Source organism: Periophthalmus magnuspinnatus, chromosome 8 (assembly GCF_009829125.3).
Source record: "Periophthalmus magnuspinnatus isolate fPerMag1 chromosome 8, fPerMag1.2.pri, whole genome shotgun sequence".
Lineage (NCBI taxonomy): Eukaryota > Metazoa > Chordata > Actinopteri > Gobiiformes > Gobiidae > Periophthalmus > Periophthalmus magnuspinnatus.
Genome location: NC_047133.1, coordinates 12,674,042 through 12,698,609, shown reverse-complemented (window position 1 = coordinate 12,698,609; position 24,568 = coordinate 12,674,042). Strand labels below are relative to the sequence as shown.

Below are 24,568 nucleotides of genomic sequence, written 5' to 3'. Positions count from 1 at the left end.
TTGTGGCTGTGGATGGAGTTTTCGGTGTTTGGTCCCACTTTAAGATAACTGTTTTAATCTTTAACATTTTCTCGTTCATTTTTGTCATTGCCACATTAGTTTGACCTTTTTCTGCATAATTGTTCTTTTCAAAACCTGCACAGGTGTGAAATTAGAAACTAGAATTAGATTTCTCACTTAGATTTCTCACTGTTTTAGATCAAATTGCAATAATCTGATAACTTCAGTAATCAGATGAGATGTTTGGTAATCAAATAAACACAGTCACTGACGTCTCTACCGCCAGAGTCTTAGCGCCAAAGTTTATCCAGTCTATAAACTAGTAATTGCCTTTTAATTTCCTGCATGTGTCTCCTTTTTAAGACAAGAGCACCTGTTAAGCTTGCTCTTAAACTGAAATGAAATGACCACTTTTAAATGAGCATAATTATTAAACAGGCCAAACTTTGCAATGTGCTGTTTTCAGACAGGAAATAGTCAACTTAGCCAAGCCACATTTAGGTTCATTCTTCCACCGGTCACTCAAAATGTTCACTAATATGGATAAGTGCAAGAACCCTGACATGATTCATTTATGAAAAAATAGTTAACAGAATCATAAAGTTTGCTGCATAAACCCCAACAGGCTAAAGAAGACATTTTGTGTTTGTGTCAGCTATATAACTATAACTTATGACGCCTGTGGATCATTATGTTATGTTCATTTTCAAGTTTTAACTCGCAATATACGTCTAAAGCAACTTGAAAGAAACAAATCTGCTGATTTCTTCGTTAGAAAACTGCAGTGCACAATGTCAGCTGATGTCGCCATAAACGTCATCACAACAAACACTTGGCACCTCCAATGAATAACTGTAGATCACATTAGTGAGCGGTTTTTTTGTTGTTGTTTTTTTTTTTCATTTGTACCAAAATGACTACATGACTCTTCCCAATTCTACTTGTATCACCAATTAAGAAAATAAAATTGGAGAAAGCTGTGTAATCCCTCAGTCATCCAGGTCTGATCCATAGTAAAAGAGAAATATAAAACTGATATGGGGCAACAATAAAAATAAGCAATTAAAGATTGTTCAAAAATGCACAAATCAGTTAAAAAATAACTTCGGGTGGATAAATGTTTAGGGGAAACAACTATAACATGGTTAAAAGCTCTAAAAAAGTCGACTTTGCTTTAAGACTTGAGTATTGTGATGAATATACTTAATTGGTTTAAAATCAGAAATAATTTTTCTGGTACTCGTTTTTTTTTAAATATATATATCAGGATATGGGCAGGGATAGGGGGTATTCCAGAGCACTCAAGACAATTCACACAAGCAAGGCAATATAGGATTACTCAAACATGCATGAATCAATCAATGGACAACTTTGAATGAGCTCATAATGAGGAAACCCATTAGAGTACTGTTGAAATAAAAATGTCCCCTTCAAAGAGCACATATTATGCATTCACGTGACTTTAATTCCTTTTTAAACATGAACGGGGCACAGGAATGGACAATGGCAAACTAAAAGAAATCTTATGCCAATAGAGCCATGAGTCTGTTGTGGGCATGATTTGCAAACTGTGTAGTAGTTCAGAGTATTGTTTTTCAGAGTTTTTGAGTACTCAGAGGAGATAACTTTGGATTAATGGGTTAATGAAGCAAGGTTTAATGAAACGAAATACATCTCCAGGTGTTTTTGATGAGTGTCTGTTCTTTAAATTAGAAAATGGACAGGTTGATGATTTTGCTTTTGATATTCACAGGTGGTCCTATATTACGCAAAATTGTCTCCTGTGAGCTTTTAGCCATATTACTTCTTCAAAAACATACCTGGGGTTGTGTTTTGTTTGATTCACACATGTTTGAGTAACATGTTTGAGTAATCCTGTTTTTTCTTTGGCATATCAATTTAATTTGTCACTATAGCACATCATAATGTGTACTAAACTAGACATCCTCAACAAATCTGTTTACATTTGTGTTACATACTTCATGATCGACATCAGAATTTCAAAAAGCATACTAAGCATTTAATGAATAAAATTGAAAAACTGAATATAAAAGGAACCCGCTGACCATTTGAAGTTTTCAGTTTTCAACTGTGGCTTTATGGTAATTGTTTGGCAAAGCGTTCATGCAGAACAAAGCTAATTTGTCCGATTTAGCATAGAACATCCTCGTGCTAACAGCTTCAACAAGGCTTTAAGAGCAGCCCACACCACACTTAACACTACATTATTCAGCCTGGGTTTGTTCAGGAGCTTTACATTTGAAATTCAATCTCAAATGCACACTGAATAAGGACGGACAATGAAACGCAGGGAGAATACTTGTGAAAAACAATGGGCCTCATTCATGAAGTGTTCTTACAAACACATTTGTACTTAAGGACTTTTCACAAACATTCACACAATCTTTTCTTAACTGAAAATGTTCTTCTGGAAGAACAAATCCTACGTCCAGTCAGGAGCACTTGTAATCAGAAAAAATCTGTTTTAGTTTTAGAATATTATTACTCTAGTAATGCAACAAAAATCTAATTCCAGCATAAATGCAAGGAACATATATATATTTAATGATTTGTGATACAATAACATTTATGAGGAGTTTTGTAGAGAATTATCTATTTGGTTTAACACTTTATACATGTTGCTGTTCGTCTGTGACAGTGACAGCCTCAGTGTGTCTCAGCCCCAGCTCCACATGGACCACTGTGTCACCTGGTCACTGCGCTGGATTCTGATTTTAGAGAGTGGAATAATAATGCTCATTGACAAACTTATTTCAGTGTAAGTCAATACTTTAAGATACTCTATGTCCACTATGGTCTGCCATCTTATTATGTCCACCCGGATGTTATTGCCAATAATATCCCACAGTATGACTTTAAAATGACCTATCTTCATTGGGACAAGCTGGTCAAGGCCAAGTTACAGGTCAGATCTGTAGAGAGGAGACCTCGCTCAAAAATACCCTTGATGAACAAAATCTTCTATAGATAAATAGGGTAGATATTGATAAGTTCAGTGCTATATGGTGAAACATTTCAGGTCAAGTGATTACATCTCTATAGAGGCAGATTGTAATCAGAAAGACTATATAGTGCACCTGCAAAGATGTCATTTTAATGTGAGTAAGTTACAAAACAGGGTTGGACAATTTTAAATATGTTATTGCTGTTTTTCTATTGGGATTAGATTAATTAATTATTAGTTTAGTAAAACATCGAGGAGAGTTAACATTTGAGTGAAGCCTGAAACGCAAATTGATAAACTAATACAAGAATCCAGTGCATTTTGGAACATGGAGGAGGAGAGATTTAGCTTAGCACAGACCGACGTAAAAAAAAAAAAAGTCGAATGTGGTAGTGAAGCTGAAACAATCCAAGGCACTCTTGTGTAGAAAAATGAAAACTTTTAATGTTTTGATTCTTTCAGCTCTACTACCATTCACATTTTTTACATCAGTATCTACTAAGCTAAACCTCTGTTCCTCCGTAAGTGGCCTCCATCCTTGAACAGCACCTGTGTCCTACATCCCTCTATCTGACTCACTGAAACACCTTAGCTACTTTTTGTATTGCATTTCAGAAGATGTTTGAAGAGGTCTAAACTGTTGGCAACTAAAGAAAGAATATGTCTCTATGGCGACAATATTTTGTTGTTTGTGGAATGTTTTATTTATATTACCTAAATAATTGCAGCCTTTCCGATTTTGTAATTATGGTCATTCAAATTGAGGTTAATCTAGAGGGAAAAAAAACATCTTCAAAATTATACATAAAGATATTTACTCCCGTGCTAATGAGTGTTTGGGTGGAACACGGCCATTTGAGGTTTGACGCTGGTACGAGTCCTAATACCACATCTGCAAAGACTGTCTGCTCAAAGTAATGATGAGGTAACATGTTTTGACCATAGTATAATGATATTTAGCGCAGTAATACTAATCTGTTTTGGATCTGGTTTAGAGCGGGTGTTAAGATCTGATTGAGTATGTGTTATGCATTGGTTTAGACTTTACTTAACCCTAGTTTAGATTAGATTTTAGACATGGTTTTGTCTTATTACAGTTCTTCTTCAGACTTGTTTAAACATTTGTGTGTTGCCTACCTTCGTATCGTTGTCTATGGGAGATGTATTTGGTCATTTCCATAAACTGTATTAAATAAATGGACAATAGCTAAGTAGGAAGTGAGCACGGGTGCAGTACGGCTGCATGGCCTTTTTTAATTTCGCTATTTTTTGTATAAATAAAGATATAAACATTAATAACAGACCAATAAGGTATCTTCTTTGCCCAGGGTCGCTCCCGGTAGTGTTGCAACAGGTTTGACTGACAGCATTGCAAAGCCCCTGCCCCCTCCTAAACCAGCAGGAAGCATGCTACCTTCAACATACTTGTACCTGATTGCCTCTTCCGTTGTTATGATACGCATGCTCAGATTTCTAAATATGAATCTTGACTCCAAATTAGCTACTGTAACTGCTACCCTCGATTGGCTTCATTGGCTGAAGCTGAGCACTATGGGTGACGTCGTGCTTCCTCAGTCCACTTCTATATACAGTCTATGGTTGTGTGTCTATATTATTATTTGCCTGGTAGCGAGCGTGTTATGTAACTTTGCACGTTCATCTATGGGGGATGGACTTAGTTATATCTCCAAACGTTAGCTAGCGTGTTACGTACCTTTGCATGCTCGTCTGTGGGAGATGGATTTGGTCATGTCTCTGTAGTATCCCTCTTTGCAGTAGTGGCAGTGGCGCCCGGCCGTGTTATGGCGACAGTTGAGGCAGACTCCTCCACTGCGGCGGCCGGACAGTTTGTACAGCTCCATGTTAAAGCGGCAGCGGCGGGCATGGAGGTTACAGTGACAGGCTGCAAGAAAACACACAAGGAATGAGTTATTGATTAAGACAGGTACAGTGCAGGATATTGTAAATCAGGGGTGTCAAACTAATTTTCACTGTGCAATTGAACATATGTCAATAAGTTTAATGGCAACTTTTTCTTCTGAAGTTCTGAAATGGTTTGAGAGGGGAGTTCAAGAAGAAATTTTTGTTAGGAAAGACAAACCTTCCTTGAACAGGAATGGGGCGTCAGACATCGTTTATCTCCTATCTACAGTAAAACTCCATCCTCAGACCCAAGGAAAAAAACCAAAAAAACAAAAAAAAAAAACAATAGGGCTAGCCAGAATGGTAATAGGTGTGAAATCACTCATTAGGGGCCTGAATGACTACGTTAAGTAGGACTAAGGCACAGTGCACACTTAGGGTAGCACAATAGACCGAGCCACAAACAGAAAACAATAGGTGTTTTGAGTTTCAGTGTAGTTAGCTCCTCCCTTCAGACAGATATAAGGCAGTGTCCACCAGTAATCTGACCAGAACTGAAACAACTTCACTCCTACAACTTTTTGTCCAGTTGACATATTATATATTTTCTTTTGCTGGACTGAACGATTACACAGATATCTGTATAGTCATAGTTACCATTAAATAAATTATGTTGATTTCACTATCTGTGGATAATAATAATATACATACATTAGTTGTTTAAAACCTCTATGAAAATTTTTATTATTGCAATTTTGGTTACTCAACACAAAGTAAGGACATTTAGCAGGACACGTAACTCAAACTTACACTGCCATAACCAATTCATTCCTGTAGCGTAACCATGGCTAAGTTGGTGTGACACAATGCTACAGTGACCACAGCCATGCCTCCATAGAGCTAGATCTAATTTCACTCGAATGGAGCAATACATGCTATTGTTTCAAAATGCTGACGGTTTCCCTCAAGTTGCATTGGTCGCAGTCCTCCAAGGCCCAAAACCACAACTCCTTTTCACCACTTTTCAAAAATATGACAATTTTGTAATTTGATCACGTTCTGTTACATTTTATATCCTCCAACCACATTGTTTGGTAATAGTGTAAAAAGCCAAGAAAAGAAAAAGTGTGTACTTCATTTTTAAATATGTTCAATGCCAGGATGGAGTTTATTTGTAAAAATAAATAAATAAATAAAATAAAATACTAAATAAAATTGCAATTGCTTTTGACTAGTAGTACTGTTTTTAATCAAGATTTGGTACAGTGCATCTTTTAAACAGGGAAATAAGTAGCTGCAGAATGTACTCCTATTGTTTGAAAAATGGTACAATAATAACAACAACAACCTGGGATGCTGCTAGCTTATTCTGAGGACAAAGCACTAACCCTCATTTTGGTTTAGACCTGGTTTAGTCCTATTTAAAGTTGCACTATGTAACATTTATAGTGAAGGAAAATGTTATATTATGTTATTGACCTTATTCCGCACTTCCCACTTTTGCCTCTAAATGATGGACCATAGAAATCATGGAAGCCACAACAGTTTTCTAAGGCTACGGGGCACATGTCAACGTGATGGCTGCCATGTTGAGGCATTCTCCCATAAGAATCAATGCAATTAGAGCTCCACCAAGAGGCATGTTTCACTAACTTTTTAACATATTATTTTATATCAACACACCCTGAATATATCTTTTATACAATAGTGTTGGTTTGGAATTTTTATCCTAAGAATACCACACTTAAACACACTTCAACAGTTAATCCATCAAAAGGAATTTACATGTAATCAAATCATTTATGAATGATGACGACTGAAATCAGTGGTAACAATAGTTTTCTGCTACTTATGTTTTGTTAGTTTAAATATCTTTATTACTAACTTAAATGTTTATGTCACATTTACATTTATTGGCCTCTAGCACAACATTTGGAGCAGTAAATTAGTGTAACTGAACTGAAAGGATTATTCTTTTTTTTTTTTTTTGGCTTCATTGTTTATAGTACTAAAATGAGCAAAAGAGAAAGTAAAATCTCTGCTTGTCTTGGGACTGATGTTGCTCAAGTCACCTCTCATGAGCCTTTATGCGGCTTATATGATTCTATGAAAATTGGCAGGATGATTTAAGTAATATAACCTGAAGGACGATGGCGGCACCCGGCAATGTCTGGGGTGAGGTGAATATTGTCGCAAATAACAGGTCAGATTTAAGGTATCTCTGAGCAATAGAAACTCTTGTAAGTGAATAAATGCAAGACAGATAAGTTTAAAATCATAACGCGGGAGTAATAACGCTTCCGAGACAAGCAAGAGGCTGACCCCCCACACAAGAAAAGTGACTTAATGCACCTTTATGGTTTTAATACAAGATACAAGTACTTTGGCTGTGGTTGGCCGTGGTTTAGTCCAGTTTTACATCTAAAATAGTCCTGTCCTAGTCCTAGTCAAGCTCCGCTCTGGCATCTAAAAGTTGTAAAAAGTGCTTTTGTACTCATCACTGAATAAGTAGGGTGTCATTTATTATTATTATTTTTTTTTATGTTTTAAGACAGGCAAAATCAGGTACAGTACAACTCTGAATGAACAGCTAAACTAATTTAAACTAAAGGCTTAACAAATTTTACACATTGCATGACCCCATGTAGCCAGGCATATTTTTTCTCTCTGCAGACAACGTTATGGGACAAAAGGTAATTACACCCAGGGTCATTCAAACTATGATTTCAATTTGATTCCTCCACTGTGCTAGAGTTATAGTTAAGTTTCCCAAATCTATAAAACTATGCATTATAACATATGGAGACCCAGCTTGTCCCAGCACCTGCTAGTGTGTTTAACCTTTGACCTTCGGTGATGTCAGTAGGAAAACGCTCTTCCGTTACCCCGCACTTGCAGCTAATGGCTCAGTTTGTGATTTATAGGCTCTGCTGTTTTCTCTTGTTAATAGTGACCCAAAGTTGTATTCCTCTTAAGCAACAGGGGAAAGCCAGAGGAAAGTTACAGCTGCAGACATCTTTACTGATACAAATTTATTGACAAAAATATTACATTTAAATGAGAAGATTTGCTGTAATAGGCTTTAAATGGAATATAATTTTGCCTGTCAACTTAGACTACCTTTTATCAAAATAGTGTTTTCTCAATATATAGAGTGTAATTTCCAAATATTAAATACATTAAAGGTGCACTATGTAACTTTTCTGGTGGGGATTTGTGATTTTATGGCGCTAACATACTTTAAATAACATACATTCTTACAGTCAGCGGGGTCGCCTCTTGACTGATTTTAACTGTTACTTGGCCTGTGTTCTGCTTGTCTCGATGGTAACAGTTAAGCTTAATTCCGCACTGTGGAACTTTTCAGGCAACAATTCCATCTCCATGGAGACAATCAGGTGGCAGACCCTCCTCCAGAAAAGTTAGATTTTCAACAGGGCATCCTCAATAGCATTCGGTTTACACTAACCTGAATAATGTTACTAATAGATGTGTTGCTTTTTAATATTTTAACATGAATCACCATCCAACTGAAAGAGTACAACTGGCAAATAATCCAAGTCTTTGCAAAACTGAAAGCCAAGTGCTAACAGAACAATATTTTCACACATATTTAAGATTATGATTTCTAAAACGTAAACTATCACTGCAAATGTGTCCAAAGACATTAAAAGACCTACAAGAAAGCACAATATTTCTTCTTTCAAAAACGTTTCATCACTTGTATTTCTTCAGTCGCCTTACTTTCTTACTTCTTTACCAAACCTCTCAGTCGCTCACATTTCACTAATCTCTGCATCTTTATGTTTTTACGGCACGATAAGACGGCCACATGTTCACGGCCGTTAGCATAAGCAGCGCTCCAAATCACGTACACACAAAAGGCTCCCACACACCTGGCAGCCTGCGCTCTCCGGGGTACGCGACAGGTGTGCCCCCCGGGTCCCACACTCTTTGTATAACCCTCCCATACACGCACATTAAACAGAGCTTATCTACCTCCCCAACAGCACGAATCCAGTACTACCATTGGCCTCTATATGTCTTCGCCCAGATGTTATCTCCACTGATGGGAAGCATGAGGGAAAAAGTAACTATAGGGGCTTTTCATGAGTAGGAAGTTGATGGAATGTGCTCTTGGCGAATGCTGGTAGTACACAGTTATCTGCAGAATATGTAGTTCACGAGGAATACTTGCAACAGTAGATATTTAATTTCAAAAAGATTAAAGGCCATGCACTTCTTTTTTCATGTATTTTGTCAGAAATGTGTTTCTTCAGCAGATATATTGTACACTGCCTGTCAAAAAAAAAAAAAAGTCGCCGCCTGGATTTCACTAAGCAAAGAGGTTGGGGGTTGCTGCAGGTGGTCAGGTCTAGGCTCAGCAACAGTCTGTGCTCAAAGAATGAGGTCAGCGGACACCTGAATATACTGAATGACCAGGTTATTCCATCAATTAATTTTTTCTTCCCTGATGGCACGGACATATTCCAAGATGACAATGCAAGAATTCATCGGGCTCAAATTGTGAAAGAGTGGTTCAGGAGCATGAGACATCATTTTCACACATGGATTGTCCACCACAGAGTCCAGACCTTTACCCCATTGAGAATCTTTGGGATGTGCTGGAGACGACTTTGTGCAGCGTCAGACTCGGACATCATCAATGCAACATCTGGGTGAAAAATTAATGCAACACTGGATGGAAATAAATCTTGTGACATTGCAGAAGCGAAATCGAAACAATGCCACAGCGAATGCGTAACGTACGTAATCAAAGCTAAAGGCGTCCAACGAAATATTAGAGTGTGTGCACTGAAAAAAAAAGTACTAATAGTGAATAATTAGGATGCTTGGAATACATAAGGTAAGTGAAGAATAACAGTGCCAAGTTTTTCTTTTGATCTGAGTGTTTAATAAATTGCTAAGGGGACATAATGTACGAAACAGTTTATTTGTTTTTGTTTTGTTTTTTATATTTTTTAATCATGTTATATAGTATTGGTTATCACACAAATCTCTCTGCATGTCCAGCACTTATTTTAATATGAGTCAGTTCCAGAATTACTTACATGTTTGCTTCCTATTCAAACCTTAGCCCTAATTTAGTCCAGGAAAAGTTATTGTATTGACCTGGTTTAGGTCTAGTGGTACTCTGAAGGCAAAATATTTAAAGATGTTTTTACAAGTTATAGTGTAATTTCCAAACAGGTCTGTAACAGTTTTGATTTATCTGTATCTGAACAGACACTTTCTATGTGTCTCCATGTCCTTATAACACTCTTGGGCCTATCTCATTCCAACTCAACACGCTGCAGTGACAAAAGCTCTTGAGCTGATAAAATCTTGAACACTCGGGGTACATGCCTCAGAAATTATGCCAAGTATCTATAGACATACTACAGAAAATATATGCGGTTAACCAACATTGCAGTATATTATAAGCCAATAATGTAGATCAAGTTGTACAGTTCAGTGCATGGAGATGTTTTCCTACTAACTTAAAAATAGTTTGATCCATTACGTTGTTGTATCAGTGGGCAAGACACTTCTAATACAGTTTGATCGTGTGACTGATGGTGAACATAAGGGTTGGACTGTGGAAGTCTTTATAAGGGTACTACATAACTTTTCTAGTGTCGGGTTTGCCACATACTGGACTCGAGGCAGATGTCTGGAATGTTTTGTAGTATGGAACTAATCATAGCTATAACCATGAAGACAAGCATTTGGCGCCACTAGGCTGTTACAGGTCAAATCTGTTGAAAGGCAAGTTAATGTTTTTCACAATTTTTTGAGCCATAAAACACCTGTAATTGAATAAATGCAAAATGTTTAACGCCAGAAATTGTCAAAAGAATCGAAAATCAGATGCTAATCAATACAAAACTACACTGCCTGGGCAAAATAAAAGTCACCACCAAAAAAAAGGTGACAAACTATTGGACCGCCTTGCTCGCTGTGGCATTGTTTCAATATGCTTCTGCAATGTCACAAGATTTATTTCCATCCAGTGTTGCATTCATTTTTCACCAAGATGTTGCATTGATGATGGTCGAGTCTGACCGCTGCACAAAGCCTTCTCCAGCACATCCCAAAGATTCTTAATGGGGTTAAGGTCTGGACTCTGTGGTGGACAATCCATGTGTGAAAGTGATCTCTCATGCTCCTGAACCACTCTTTCACAATTTAAGCCCGATGAATCCTGTCATTGTCATCTTGGAATATGCCCGTGCCATCAGGGAAGAAAAAATCCATCGATGGAATAACCTGGTCATTCAGTGTATTCAGGTGTCAGCTGACCTCATTCTTTGAGCACAGACTGTTGCTGAACCTAGACCTGACCAACTGCAGCAGCCCCAACCTATTTGCTTAGTTAAATCCAGGTGGCAACTTTTTTCTGGCCAGGCAGTGTAGTATAGAAACTAGATAATAAAAAAGTCACAGGACAGAAATGAACCTTCCTGAATAGCTTTAGACTGACCACTATGGAACCTACCTGGACCACTGAGGGATTACACAGATATAAAGTCACATGGTAATATAAAAAACTACTATTATTTAATGTTGAAACTTACATTCTATTGTGTTATCAGAATTGAGAATGGAGTGTGTTCCTTAGTATCAAAATGAGGTTTCAAATTTTAGTGTCGTGACAACGCTAATGCAAAGTGACTACGTATATGACAAATTTACATGTCCGCAATCATTAGTTAGAAAACATCGAAAATAAAACTGCATTATTCTAACAACTATTATTAGTCATCTATTTGAATGCTGCCTCAAAATTGCTTCACGCTCGCTTCCGACCACAACTGAAATTGAACTTTGACAGGCAATCTTTCAGGGACAAATAACAGTCTTGAATATCCACGCTAAAATCACTTTCAATTTTCATCTGCATAGCTTTCTCCGTCTTAGCATATACTTTTAAGCAATTTCATTTGCCCATCAACCCTGCTTATCCACGGTAAACTACATAAGCATACCATTTGAATAATACTTTAGCAAACACGTTAACTCTAGTGCGCTTTTTGCCGTATGGATGTCTCGCTTTTGTACTTTCATTTATTTTCAAGAACCCTCTTGCCGCTCAGCTTTTCCAATCTATTTCAGTTGAAGTGTTCCCCTAAGCAGGCTCCCAGGCTGCAGCGGTGAGCCTGGTGCATCCAAATGACACATCCTACTCGGTTCGAATGCACTTTACCTTTCATCCAGTGCCTGTACATGATCAAGACTGATGGAATGTGATTGGCTACGGTTTTAAGTGCAGTGCTGTTAACAAGTTTAAGTCAAGATACAACAGGTAAAACCCTTTCTTCATTTTTTATATTCTTAACATAATACACATTGTCCAATCTGCACTTGGATATGTTTTATTATTTCATTTAATCAACTTTCATTTATAGATCTATATGGGACATTGTAACGTTCTCATAGAAACCTCCCTTAGAAACTATAGGAGTGCACCTTAAAGTACCACCAACATACACCAAACTTACCAGTCTAATATTTATCTAGATTTTGAGGAGTCATACAAAAGGATATTGTTGTCTTAAAAAACGTGAAAAACAGTTAAACAGTTTGCAGTGGTCCAAAGTTATTTCTCATGTACGCACTCTGAGAATCCTAATTATTCAAGGTGATGAGTTTCTGAGCGCTTTTCAGATCTCTCAGAGACAAGTCAAATTTAACTTAAATACAAAAAAATAAAAATAAATTGGTACAGGACTTTTAAAGTTTGGCTAAAAAAAGGTAACATTTTTAGGCACATTTTCAGCAAGGGGTTTAGTTTAGTCAAAATAAAAATAAAAAAAAATCTACATATTTTTGGTGTAGCTACTTCATCAACAAATAGAAGCCATACATTTAAACATGGCTTTATTCATCTTTCAGATTCATATATCCCAAGTGCAGTGCAATTTTGGCAATTTTTAAAAATCCATCCATTTTCTTACGCTTATCCAGGGCTGGGTTGCGAGGGCAGCAGTCTAAGCAGGGACTCCCAGACTTCCCTCACCCCAGACATGTCCTCCAACTCCTCTGGTGGGGCCCCAAGGCGTTCCCAAGCCATCCAAGAAACATAGTCCATCCAGCGTGTCTTGGGTCTTCCCCGGGGCCTCCTCCCAGTGGGACATGCCCGGAGCACCCCCCTAGGGTGTTACTCGGATCAGTGGACAAACACTAACTAAGCTACTGTTACCATAAGTCATCATAAGTTATTTATTAAACCTTATCATAGTACAAAAAATAAAAATCTCCCCACTAGTACAACGAAAAAGTACCACAATAAACACTGACCCTCAAAAATTACTATCCCATCTAACATATATTGAACTTGATATACTAATTATCATGACAGGCCTTTTAATGTAACCTATGATCGTCATGTCGAGGAATGTGCAGATTCTTCAGATGTCGGCCGTGAGAGGCTTTGTGGGTGATTGTTGTTTATTTAGGGTTCCTTTTAAACTTAGCGTGCATAATCCAGGCAAATGTAACACAAAGTTGGTCTGTCACCACAGGATAAGGACATCTCCTTGGGTTGGTTTGGCGGGGAAGTGTTTGGAGTTTTTGTACAAGCATCAAGAATGTTTGATGTGCAAAGAGTGGAAAAAGTCCTCTCTCACCAGGTAGGAAATGTTGTACTATTGTAGACTTATTGGAGACTTTTTGAGGATTATAGAAAACTTGACGGTATAAATCTGTATTGACAATATTGGCCAAATTGATCAATACATAACAAAGGTGCACTTACACATGCATCATTTTAAATACAGGTGTTCTTATTGCTGGAAATACCCTAGAAAAACATGGATTTTAACTTTGATTGGAGTCACCCCATAAATTAGAACTGTAACTTGACCTGGTGTGGTTAGTGTTTGAGCTTTTAACCATCTTTGGATATTGCTCTCTCATTAAAAACATATGCAGAGTTGTATTGGCCTGTAAGCCTCACAAAAAACTGTTGAAATTGTGATGTCAGATCGCAGCTTTGCTCAGTTTTTAAGTCTATAAATCATCACCAGAGTTGTTTTAAAAAAAATTGGTAGAGGGAAAAAAAAAAAAAAAAAAGAGGCAACATTTCTAGGCACATTTTCCATTTTACTAGACAGTTTTGTTTTGCTTTTTTTTTTGTATAATTTGTCGTAGAGATGACGCAGCTGTCAAGAGGCAAGTCAAATTTAACTCAAATACATGAAAAAAAAAAATGGTACAGGACTTTTAAAGTTTGGTTAAAAAAAAAAAAAAAAAAAATCTCCTCGGTAAATATTTTTGGTGTAGCTACTATATTAACAAACAGAAGGAATACATTTAAACATGGCTGTATAAATCATCACCAGAGTTGTTTTAAACATTTTTGCCATTAAACCGTATTCATTACTATGTCCGAGCATGTTTCTTATTACTTATATTACTTGCTTTCACTGTGGTAATTCCCCTTGCTGCCAGTAGAGAGTATATCGTGCACTCAGGCTGTGAAATGATGTGTTTTTTCTTTTTTTCTTTTTCAATTAGGCATTATTTCAAGTGTTAAATCATGAACTCCCAAAGCTAACGTACTTAAGGCCATGTTTAAAGGCCCATAGCAATACGAGTAATACATACTAGTTGTTCTTTAAACTTCGCTATACTGTTGAACATTCTAGGCAAAAGCAAAAGCATCCACATAGAGACTAGCAGATGGTGTCCCAGTAATACGGCCAGAATATTTGCAAACAGCTGTATTTGTGTTTTGAATAACTTTGCCTACGTTGCATGTTTTAGCTCTCTCAACGGTTTAAAGTGGAACTAAACTCTAAATCCACTGCCCTGATTAGAGCCAGGTGTTTCTGACTACAAACACCTGGCTGAAGGGGCGGAGTTTGAAGTGCGAATACCTGTAAGACAAATCACACTCTTCTTATAACTCCAGACCCCACCAACTCTCTTCTTTAGTCCACAGGTACTACCCAGTTTAGCAGCTCTAGTGAAAAGTGAAAAGTAGCGGGTAGCATCTTACTGAGGCTGTGTGCAATGGGACCTTTAACCACACACCGCACAATATGCACGTCCATGCGAATTAGCCGTTCCCGACATATACTCTGATCTTACGCGACGTTAAAAAGACCACTGCTTGCCAAAGAGTGAGCTAACCAGAAAGTGATACCCCTGTTTGTACGGCCTCACTTCAAAATGAAAATAATCAACTTTGTCTGCAAAACGCTCTTAAAAAGTGTTGCGTCGGTGCAACTCTTGAACAGAAGCAGAGGTAGAAAGTGTATTGTTGAGTATTGTTACTTCAAAATAATATTACTTAACCAGAAGTACAAAGTAGTTATCCAAGAAATGACTCAAGTAACAGTAAAAAAGTATTTAGGTATACAGTAGTACTAGTAAGGTTCACTTAAATGTGAAGTAATGCACACAATTTGGAATTTTCAATGGATAGACACAAAAATGCAACAAATATTATATCTAAAGGAGCAGCGCAAGAAACACAAACATTCAAATCATTTCATTTTGTCAACATACAGCTTTTGTCACTTGCAGACTTACTAACAGTGGGAAGAGGAACCAATAAGAGTACTGTTACTGTACTTCAATAAAAAATACATATATTACTCAAGTGTAAGTAAAAGTATGCTGCCAGAAAACTACTCCAAAAAGTACAATTTCTTTAAAAAGTTACTCAAGTAAATGTAACTCAACACCTCAGAACAGAAGTTATACAATGCTTCTTACATAAGGTTAGTTTAATACGTGGGCGAGCTGCGAGGGCTCCTACACATTTGCCATATTGTGAGAAAGTAAAGATTTGGAGTGGAGCTTTGATGCATGCAGTAAAGTCCTTCTGTGCTGAAGTAGAGCTGGTGATATTTGAGAGTTCAGCTGAACGCAGGGCTGGACTCACATAAAGCAGCAGTGCACTGGCCACAGAACAGAGACGCTGACAGTTATGGCTGAGATCTCAAACGCAGCCAAATGGAGTTTAGAGGCGCCCATTCCATCTCTGGTTGTGATCTTCATTTAATTTTTCCCTGATAAAATATTAACATGTTAAAGCTGGGGTATCTGATTTTCACACCATAGATGTAGTATTATGTATTTTAATCACTCCTTCCTCTGTTGCGCTTCAAACACAGATGTGCAATCAGATTTCCTTATTTCACTGACAAATGTGAAATGATCAGCCGCCATTTTGAACAAAGTTACATTTCTCTCATCTCAGATTAATAGAGTTTAGTGTTAGAACAGTACTGTATTTTTGATATATTAATGCATGTTTGAGTAATCTTGTATTGTCCTGCATCGGAGGCTCACAAAATTTGTGTTTTCATTTACTCCCTACACCCACAGTTCTGTACTAACGGATAAAATAAATAAATACAAAAATTAAAATAAAATAAATAAATAAATAAAAATAAAAATTAATTAATTAATTAAATAAAAATAAATAAATAAATAAGCATATTCCACCTTACATCAACCAGAAATGTAGATTAAAAAAAAAAAAAAAAAAAAAAAAAAAAAAAAAAAAAAAAAAACTATTCTTACTGATTAGTGAAACCGCTTAAATTAGGCTTAAATGGCATGGATTGAATTGGATCAGAATGAGTCTAGAGAAGATGAGTGAACTTTAAAAACACAGAAGAGCTCTTCTGTAGATTTTAGAGGTCTAAGAGAGAGTTCAAATACATAGTGAACTTGCCTTGTTTGCATTTAGGACTGTGCAATTCATCACATTTTAATCAATACCAAGATTCAATACAGTTATTTAACGTTGAAAGCCATTTTTATTTGTTTTAAAGAGATAAAATGAATGTTAAATTTAAAAAATGAGGATCGATCAATATGAGATAAATTTTTTGTTTTGTTTTAAACCAATCTGAACCAACCTCTCACTCCACTACCACAACTATCCCAGAATTAGCCTTTCTGAAGCCTTCACGAGCAGTTCAGCAGCACTCCCTTTGTGACGACAGATGCTCCAACTCCCATCAGCCATTTCACCTCTCACCTGTAGGACCTACCACGCCGCCCCCCCCTCTTCTCCCCCCCAGGTCCCACCTCCCCTCACAGATAAGAGGAGAGGGGCTAAGCATGGCCCTAATGATGCTACACGTCCTGAGAGCGAAAAGGTTATCGGCCCCATAAGGCTCCTCTCAGGTTGCCTAAGCACCCTCTTGTGTCTGTGGACCGAAATTGACCCTCGACGAGTTTCCTAGCGTCGTGAATGAGTGCTACGTGACAGGCTAATATAGGGTTAGACAGTCAACACACTTATATGACTTGTGGTTTTATGTAGGAATTCTTGTTGATATAGAAACCAAGTTGGAGCTAAAGGTGCCCTATGTAACTTGTCTGGTAGGGTTGTGCCAATGATTGTCTCCATGGAGATGTTATTGCTTTGAAATTGAAATTGAATTAACCTATTTATCTTGCTTTTACTAAATTTTATTGAAATGTAAACACAAAAAAAACAAAAAAAAACATTAAAGACACTGTACCTGATTTATACAGTTAAAACATGAAAACCAGTGACATTTAAACAGTTAAACATTTACCTTAAGCATTTTGAGCATCCTAATTATTCACCATGATGGGTTTATATGTGCTTTTCATACCTTTCAGAGACAAGAGCTAACAACAACTAGCATGATAACACGTTCTTCCTGCTTCTTGAAAAATAAAGCACTTCATAATTTGATGCAGACGGCACACAGCGGATTTATTTTAACCTCAAGAGCTGCTTATAAAATATATCTGTACTGGGGCATTTTGACGCATTTTGCTCAAATAGATGGGATAAAAATCATGTACAGGGTATTTAAAGGCACAATATGTACCTTTTTTCTGATGGAGGGTCTGCCACCTGCTTGTCTGTATGAAAAGGTTATTGCTTTGCCTAAAATGTTCCACAGTATGGCATTAAACTTATCTATCTCCATGGAGACAAGCACATGGTGCATCCTCCATCAGAGAAATCCCATAGTGCACCTTTATATAAACAAACACGATCTCTTACTCTGAACGGGGTTGCCTTTCCATAAACCTGAACTGTATCTGGTGATGACCTCTGCTTGTCTCCATAGAGAGAGAAACATTTACTATGGAACATTTCAGACAATATTCTAACATCTCCAAGGAGACAAGCAGGTGCAGTAAATATTTTTGGTGTTTTAGTTGCAAATGCTAGACCTGTTTTTGCAGCAGTTTTTCCACCCCAAGTCACTTTTCAGTCAATAAACTTATTTACAAAATGGCCGACTATCACTGTTTAGCATTAGCACCATTAGCTTGTTCTGTTTTGTCACGTTTCCCCAACACTAAAGGTCTAATGAGGACATTCTGTACCCCTCTCTCCTGTAGCGTAGTAGTGCCCTAATAGAATCCATTCACTCTCTTCTTACCCATGTGTTTGTAGTCCATGTCATGATGTCATGGGCGCGTTTGCTTTCTTTATGGGCGCCGCTCACCGTCTGATCTGCGGTGGAGATCAATTAGCGGAGCAATCGGCCTTCCCAGCTCTTTGTACAGCGGGCAGGTCATAAAACACGCCCGTTGCCTGGAGAGTGGGGAATGCACCAAAGCAACATAAACAGCCCCGAGCCAGAATGGAGAGCTAGCATGGCGCAGTTTCTCGCTAAAGTTAAGTAGGAGCTATTAAGTCATGTGCTCTGACATCAGCTCACGCTACACGCTCTTAGCATTACCGCTTAAGATTAGCTGCTAAACATGTGGCCAGAGGAATGGGTCTCACTGGTCAGTCTGACAACTACTGTGTATTCACTGAATGTTACTCGCTACAGAAGATGTAGGGCGATTTCACAGGTGGGTAGTACTCATTTGCATTTACTTGAGTACCTTTTGATGAAATTGCACTTCTGTGTAGTTTGACTCAATACTTTTACACCTACTTGAGTAATATATTTCGCAAAGTAACTCTTGTTTTGGCACTCTTCCCACTGTAGACAACCTTAGTTTTACTGTCTTAAAAACATGAAAAACCGAACAACAGTGGCAAAGTTATCCTAATTATTGACTGTTATGCTCTTTTCACAACTTTCAGAGACCAGAGTGGAGGTTTGCCGTCACTTAATTAACAGACTAGAAAGCGCTTTATTATTAGATGCAGACAATACACAGTAGTCTTATTTTTACTTCAAGAGCTGCTTATACTTTACAATATATGTGTAATTGGAATCTGTTTGTTTTAAAACTAGTGATAATATGAAATTAGTCCTTTAAACTGGCCACTGCACATATAAAGAAGTACTGCATAAGAACATTCTCATCACATAGAATAGACATTATATATGGTAAACAGTCATATTTTTATATAACACTTTTCCACCTTCAAAATACTTTATATTAAGGAACACTCACCCATTCACACACCCAGTTATACACTAGTGCACGCAGACCCTAGGAGTGAGGTGGGTCAGCCAACCTATGGGTCAGCGGATCTAAGCTACTTTACCAACGGAATTACACCAATTGAGCTACGGTATAAACTATAATGACACAAGCAACTCCAGTCCGCTATTACTATTCATTTTCTCAGACGATACGTGATACAACCCAAGCACAACACACACATCTAGAGAGTTAGTTTAGGATCAGAAAAGCTGTAAGCAATTGTCATTCAGATACTGGCTAAAAATTAGTAGCTATCTTAAACCAGGATACTGACAGATTTGTGACACTTTGACAGACTTCATTAAACCTGAAAACTGTGTTACAAGCGCAAATCATTATTACAAATTTGGACAAAATGCTATCCGAAATATTACATGACTCATTTTTACATGTAGCCAACTAAAGCATATTTTGTCCATCCCCAGTCCAGATACATTGTAAAAGCAGCTGTTAAGGCCAAAATCTAGATATAAATGTTTTGTTTTTTTTATCATTGATGAATCGGGAAAGCTCTGTTAGCATGCTAGTTGTTGTTAGCTTTAACATTACGGCAGAAAAGTGAAAAGTGCATATAAACTTGGATGCTACGTATTCTTTAGGAATGTTGGGAAGACATTTGGATGACTGCAAACATTTTTAAATAAACAAGTTATGAACAAGTTAAGCTATTCATCAGGCTTTTTTTTTCTTTCTTTTGTTAGTTTTTAATGTAGCCTTTAAATGTAGCCTGCGTGGCCATGTATAGTCTTGATGGAATACGCTACAAAATACTGAACACTGGGATTAGTACTGACACTCATAGACCCCATATAAATAAACAGAAACTTTGGACCACTGCAAACTTTTTTAAATGAAGTAGCGCTGTGTTTCAATTGCTTAAGACTTTGGCTTAGCATAAAAAGACAATTTAGCAACATTTTTTAAGTTTCAGAGTAGTGACATCATTTTCGTAGCTAACAGAACCAGCCATTAGCAGTTTTTCAGCCTGACACAGCCTCTTAAGTCAAATGAGAAAAAGATATCTGTAGACTTCTATAATTGCACAAGCGTTAATGTCTTTTTCTGAACAGACGCCTACCCCAGAGCCAACCACAACACGCCCCTCTCACGAAGACAATGCACAGTGACCAGCGCTCCTTTGGTTTCAGAGTTTGGGAATGTTCCAGGGTTGGACTTTAACTGGAATGCAAGTCTTTGTGAGTATAGAGTTGGGGAATTTCATCGTTTTTAGTAGCAAGTAATATGGGACTTAGGTGGAGAAGAACCTGGATAGTTAGAAGCCAAAATGAAAGTTCAGTGTAAAGAGTACATTTCAGATCAAGAGTTCGCAAAATTTACCAGCCAGGACCCCAAAAATAACCAAATTAAATTCATAAACATGACCTACTGTATCTGTGTCCCCAGATATGAGGTAAACATGCAAATTCAAATATAGCTTTTACTGATAAACTCCAGTTGGTTTAAACCTAAAAGGACTCTCTGATCTGAATCGTCACTACCTAAAGTTAACATGGGTGCAAATTGGCTCCATCGATGCTGGCTCCAATTCACTTTCTATTGAAAAACCGTCGAACCTCTCTCCGTAACTGCTGCTGTCAGCCTTGTCATTTTGATCTTAAAATATTTGTATTAACCCAGCCGTTACCCGTTAGCAACAGATTTGATTGACAGCATTGCTAAGCATTTGCCCCATGCCAAACAAGCAGTGTAGGAGAGAAAGGGCGTTACCTTCAACACCCTCACTCCTGATTGGATCTTTGGTTGCTATGATACACAAATTCCAAACATAGAACTCAGCTCCAAATTAGTCGTTATAACTGCTAGTCTCGATTGGCTTCATTTGGCTGGAGTTGAGTGGTATGGGTGACATCAAAAAAACCCTGTCCATTACTTTTTTTCTGTGATATGGAGACAGCAGAGGGACCCGACGGCTTCAAACTCCCCAAAGCTAGATGTTTAACTATGACAGGGACTTGGTTAAAAAAGACAAAAAGACAAAGACATGTAATAAGGTTCTTACTAAGGTTGTTACTTAGTAATTAATAGCAATTTTTTTTTTTTTTTTCAACACACTTGACCACACCTCAAGTCATACTAGTATCCCCCAGCGCTTGTTGAATATCAGTAGAATATAGCATTGAAAAGGTCGATTTATTAAAATTTATAGGACCTCTCACATATTACATATTATGGCCACTTCACTACAAATTCATTTTTCTCACACCTGACCCTCCCTGTGTTGTAAAAAGCCTTCACTTCCTCTTGTGTCCCATGGGGTTTTGACCACTACTCACTGCCAAATTCTACAGGAGCAGATTTGTCAAAGTGGACTTCCTCAGATTGCACATAGGAAACCAGCAGGCCTAAAACCTCACACTATAACCGTCAGACATCCTGCTGTCATGGCTCTGTGACCAAAGGGTGACTCTACCGGATCTGCGTCAGCTATATCTTTCGTGAGTAGCGGTTATTTGATATTATCTTGTGCAGTAAGCTAATAAAGACATATTGTGTACAGGAATGCCAGCATTAATGGATTTATCAGTAATGACTGTGATGAATTATGTCTCAATATAACAGCAAGAAGTCTTAAAACATAACAGCCAGCATTTGAAAAGCAACAATATTAGTGATTTAAATTTATACTATGTAAAAAAGAGCCTGATTTTTTCTCCAGTACAGATTTATTGTATAAGCAGCTCTTGAGGTCAAAATAAGTCTACTGTGTACTGTTTGCATCTAATTAGTAAGTGTTTTATTGCCCAGTAATCAAGAAGTGCACTGTTAGCATGCTAGTTGTTGTTAGCTTTACTGTGATGGCAAAACTCCTCCAGTCTAGTTGAACTTGTGAATGCTTATAAAGTCATCCTGGCCAATAATTAGGATGCTCCAAATATATAAAGTAAGTGAGGAATAACTTTGGACCACTGCAAACTGTTTAAAGTGAAGTAGTTCTGTTTTTCACGTTTATAAGACACCTTTAAATGAGACATATGTAAAATTGACTTTTAAGAGATTTTAACAATATTATGTTTACTCTAATGTACACGTCTGAAGTTGTATTTAGAGTGACTCATTCATGTTTGAGTATTCTTTGTGCCACTGCTGAGAAAAATCCCATTTCCCCCCTATCCCCCCATACACGGCCACTGCTACATGCAGACTATGTTCTCCAATTTTATTTTTCTTGTACAGTGATTCTTTTGGGATTCTGTCCAATGCTCAGTCCACAAGACTATGTCATCCACAACAATTTTTGATAAATATACAAAAACATGATACAAAACAATACACTACAACTTCACAAACCTGATGTGATGCAATAATTAAAGGTGACATGGTGACCTAAATATGTTATGTGTTAGCAGTTAATACCCAATAGCGTAGTATCCCATCTTTAAGAATAAGTATACAATTGTAAACTGCTGAAATTTAACATCTAAATATGTATGTTTTGGTATAATTTGCCTAAAACATCCAATCAGATTTACACTGTTTGGTTCTTGGGGGCTAGATGAGGGCACACTTTGTACTGGCACTACCCTGGGAGCGTTGTAAACCAGTGGGGCGTACACCAGCCACACATGTTGGCCCATATGTGAACACCCCTCCCATTGTGCCCGACGCGGATCAGGCAGGTCCTCCTTTTGTGCATGACGCGAACCAGACAGGACCTCCATGGTGCCACTGGGACCACCTACAGCGAGCGCATCCAGCCCCTTCAGAGGCTCCGGAGTGGGGCAGAGGAGCGGGCCAAGCTGGGAGAGATTACCGGGCATGGAAGAAGGAGAAGGGGCGTGTTTCTTAGCTTAGCCTTAGACCTCCAACATGCTGCTAAAGCTCATTTGAACAAGCGATAGAAAGGCCCAATGCAAAAATAACTGTTGGATGTTTCATGGCAAAAAGCAGCTTTCCTTGTCAGACACATACTTGGGAAATTGTTTAGTTTTGTGCATCATATTTAGATGTTGTTATGTCTTGATAGCTCAGTCAGAATCAATCAGAAAGAGCTTTATAAAAATGGATGGAACAAATGAGGGAATATATGTGTAATTTTTAAAAATGCATTGGATTTATAAAGTCTAGTGTGTTTTTTGGACAGTGATGCTTTAGTGATGCTCTCCTAGTACCACCAAATTCATGTGTCTTGCCTAAGAACACAATAACAGTTTCCTCTAGAGCCGCTGTCACCTCAGTGCAGCACCAGGTATTTCCAGTGGTCTCCCATCCAAGCACTAACCAGGCATTCTGATGAGACATTACAAGAAACATGTTCACTACACGTCATGATGTTGTGTAGTTAAAGCAAGTAATCAAGCAAGATGGTTGTGTGTTTGACCTCTGTGTAGTGTTTGCATGTTTCACTCTGTGTCTGAATGCACAATAGGTAAAATCCTCCAGCAAAAGTAGCCCTGACCAAGACCAGCTCAAGATCTGGAAATGGGACTGCTCCAGGGGATTGAAGGATGGGCCAAATGCAGAGGATAAATTTCCCTATAGGGACAAGAATGTGTAACTTCACCGTATCCTTAAAAACACAGGAGCGCTTCCTGTTTTCAAGTTTTGTTAGTTTTTTTATTTTGGGAAGATTAAATGGAGTATCTCTGTCAATTTTTAAACAACCTTACATTGTATATTCTTGCCAATCCAGCCCATATTTTTGATCAAATACAGGAGCACTTTTTGATATTCAGCAGGACGGATAGAGGAGGGAAGCACACAGATCCAGACAGTGATCCCGACATGGCTGTAAATATCCCAAACTTCCACAGCTGCTCGGGATTTGGGGATCCATCTATCGCCTGGTCCTCCTCCTCAAACATTCCAGCTGATATTTGTGAGTCACTGTTGTGTTCTATGACTCATCCGCATGGAAAGACAAAGAGAGGCAATCTTCATATCTGCTGCACATGGGTTGACCAGGTCGTGAGCTACTGTTCGGCCTCGCGCTCGCTTCCTTCCACAGGGCAGCGAGAGGCATCGAGGTGGGTACAAGAGAGTGATGTCTTCTCATAACTCATACGGAAGTGAAACAGTCAAATCTATCTAAGGAACACCATGATTTTTACAATTATACACTATTATGGATACTGTGACCAAACTACAGGTAAATCCTTTGTTTTCATTCATTCATATTGTCTAGTTAAAGAGGTGGTATTGTGCAAAGCTTTACAATGTTATTCCCTCATCAAAAATATGTCTGAAGAGGTTTGTAATGTCCATCTATGCGTGTTTGAGGAATCTAGCGATCTCTCTCGGGCTCTTTTCCAACACTCCTTATGGTTAGCAGTACGATCCTGTCTAAAACTCCGCCCACAAGCCTACATCACCCATGCT

The 24,568-nt window shown here is 37.9% G+C and overlaps 1 protein-coding gene across 1 annotated transcript in view; it reads right to left on the bottom strand.

Moving 5' to 3' along the window:
- Nucleotides 1-24,568, bottom strand: part of LOC117375549 (netrin-1-like) — a 64,670-nt gene that overhangs the window by 21,146 nt on the left and 18,956 nt on the right. The window contains exon 2 of the mRNA XM_033971871.2: nt 4,680-4,868. Coding sequence (XP_033827762.1) covers nt 4,680-4,868 — 189 coding nt within the window. The remainder of the gene's footprint in view (nt 1-4,679; nt 4,869-24,568) is intronic.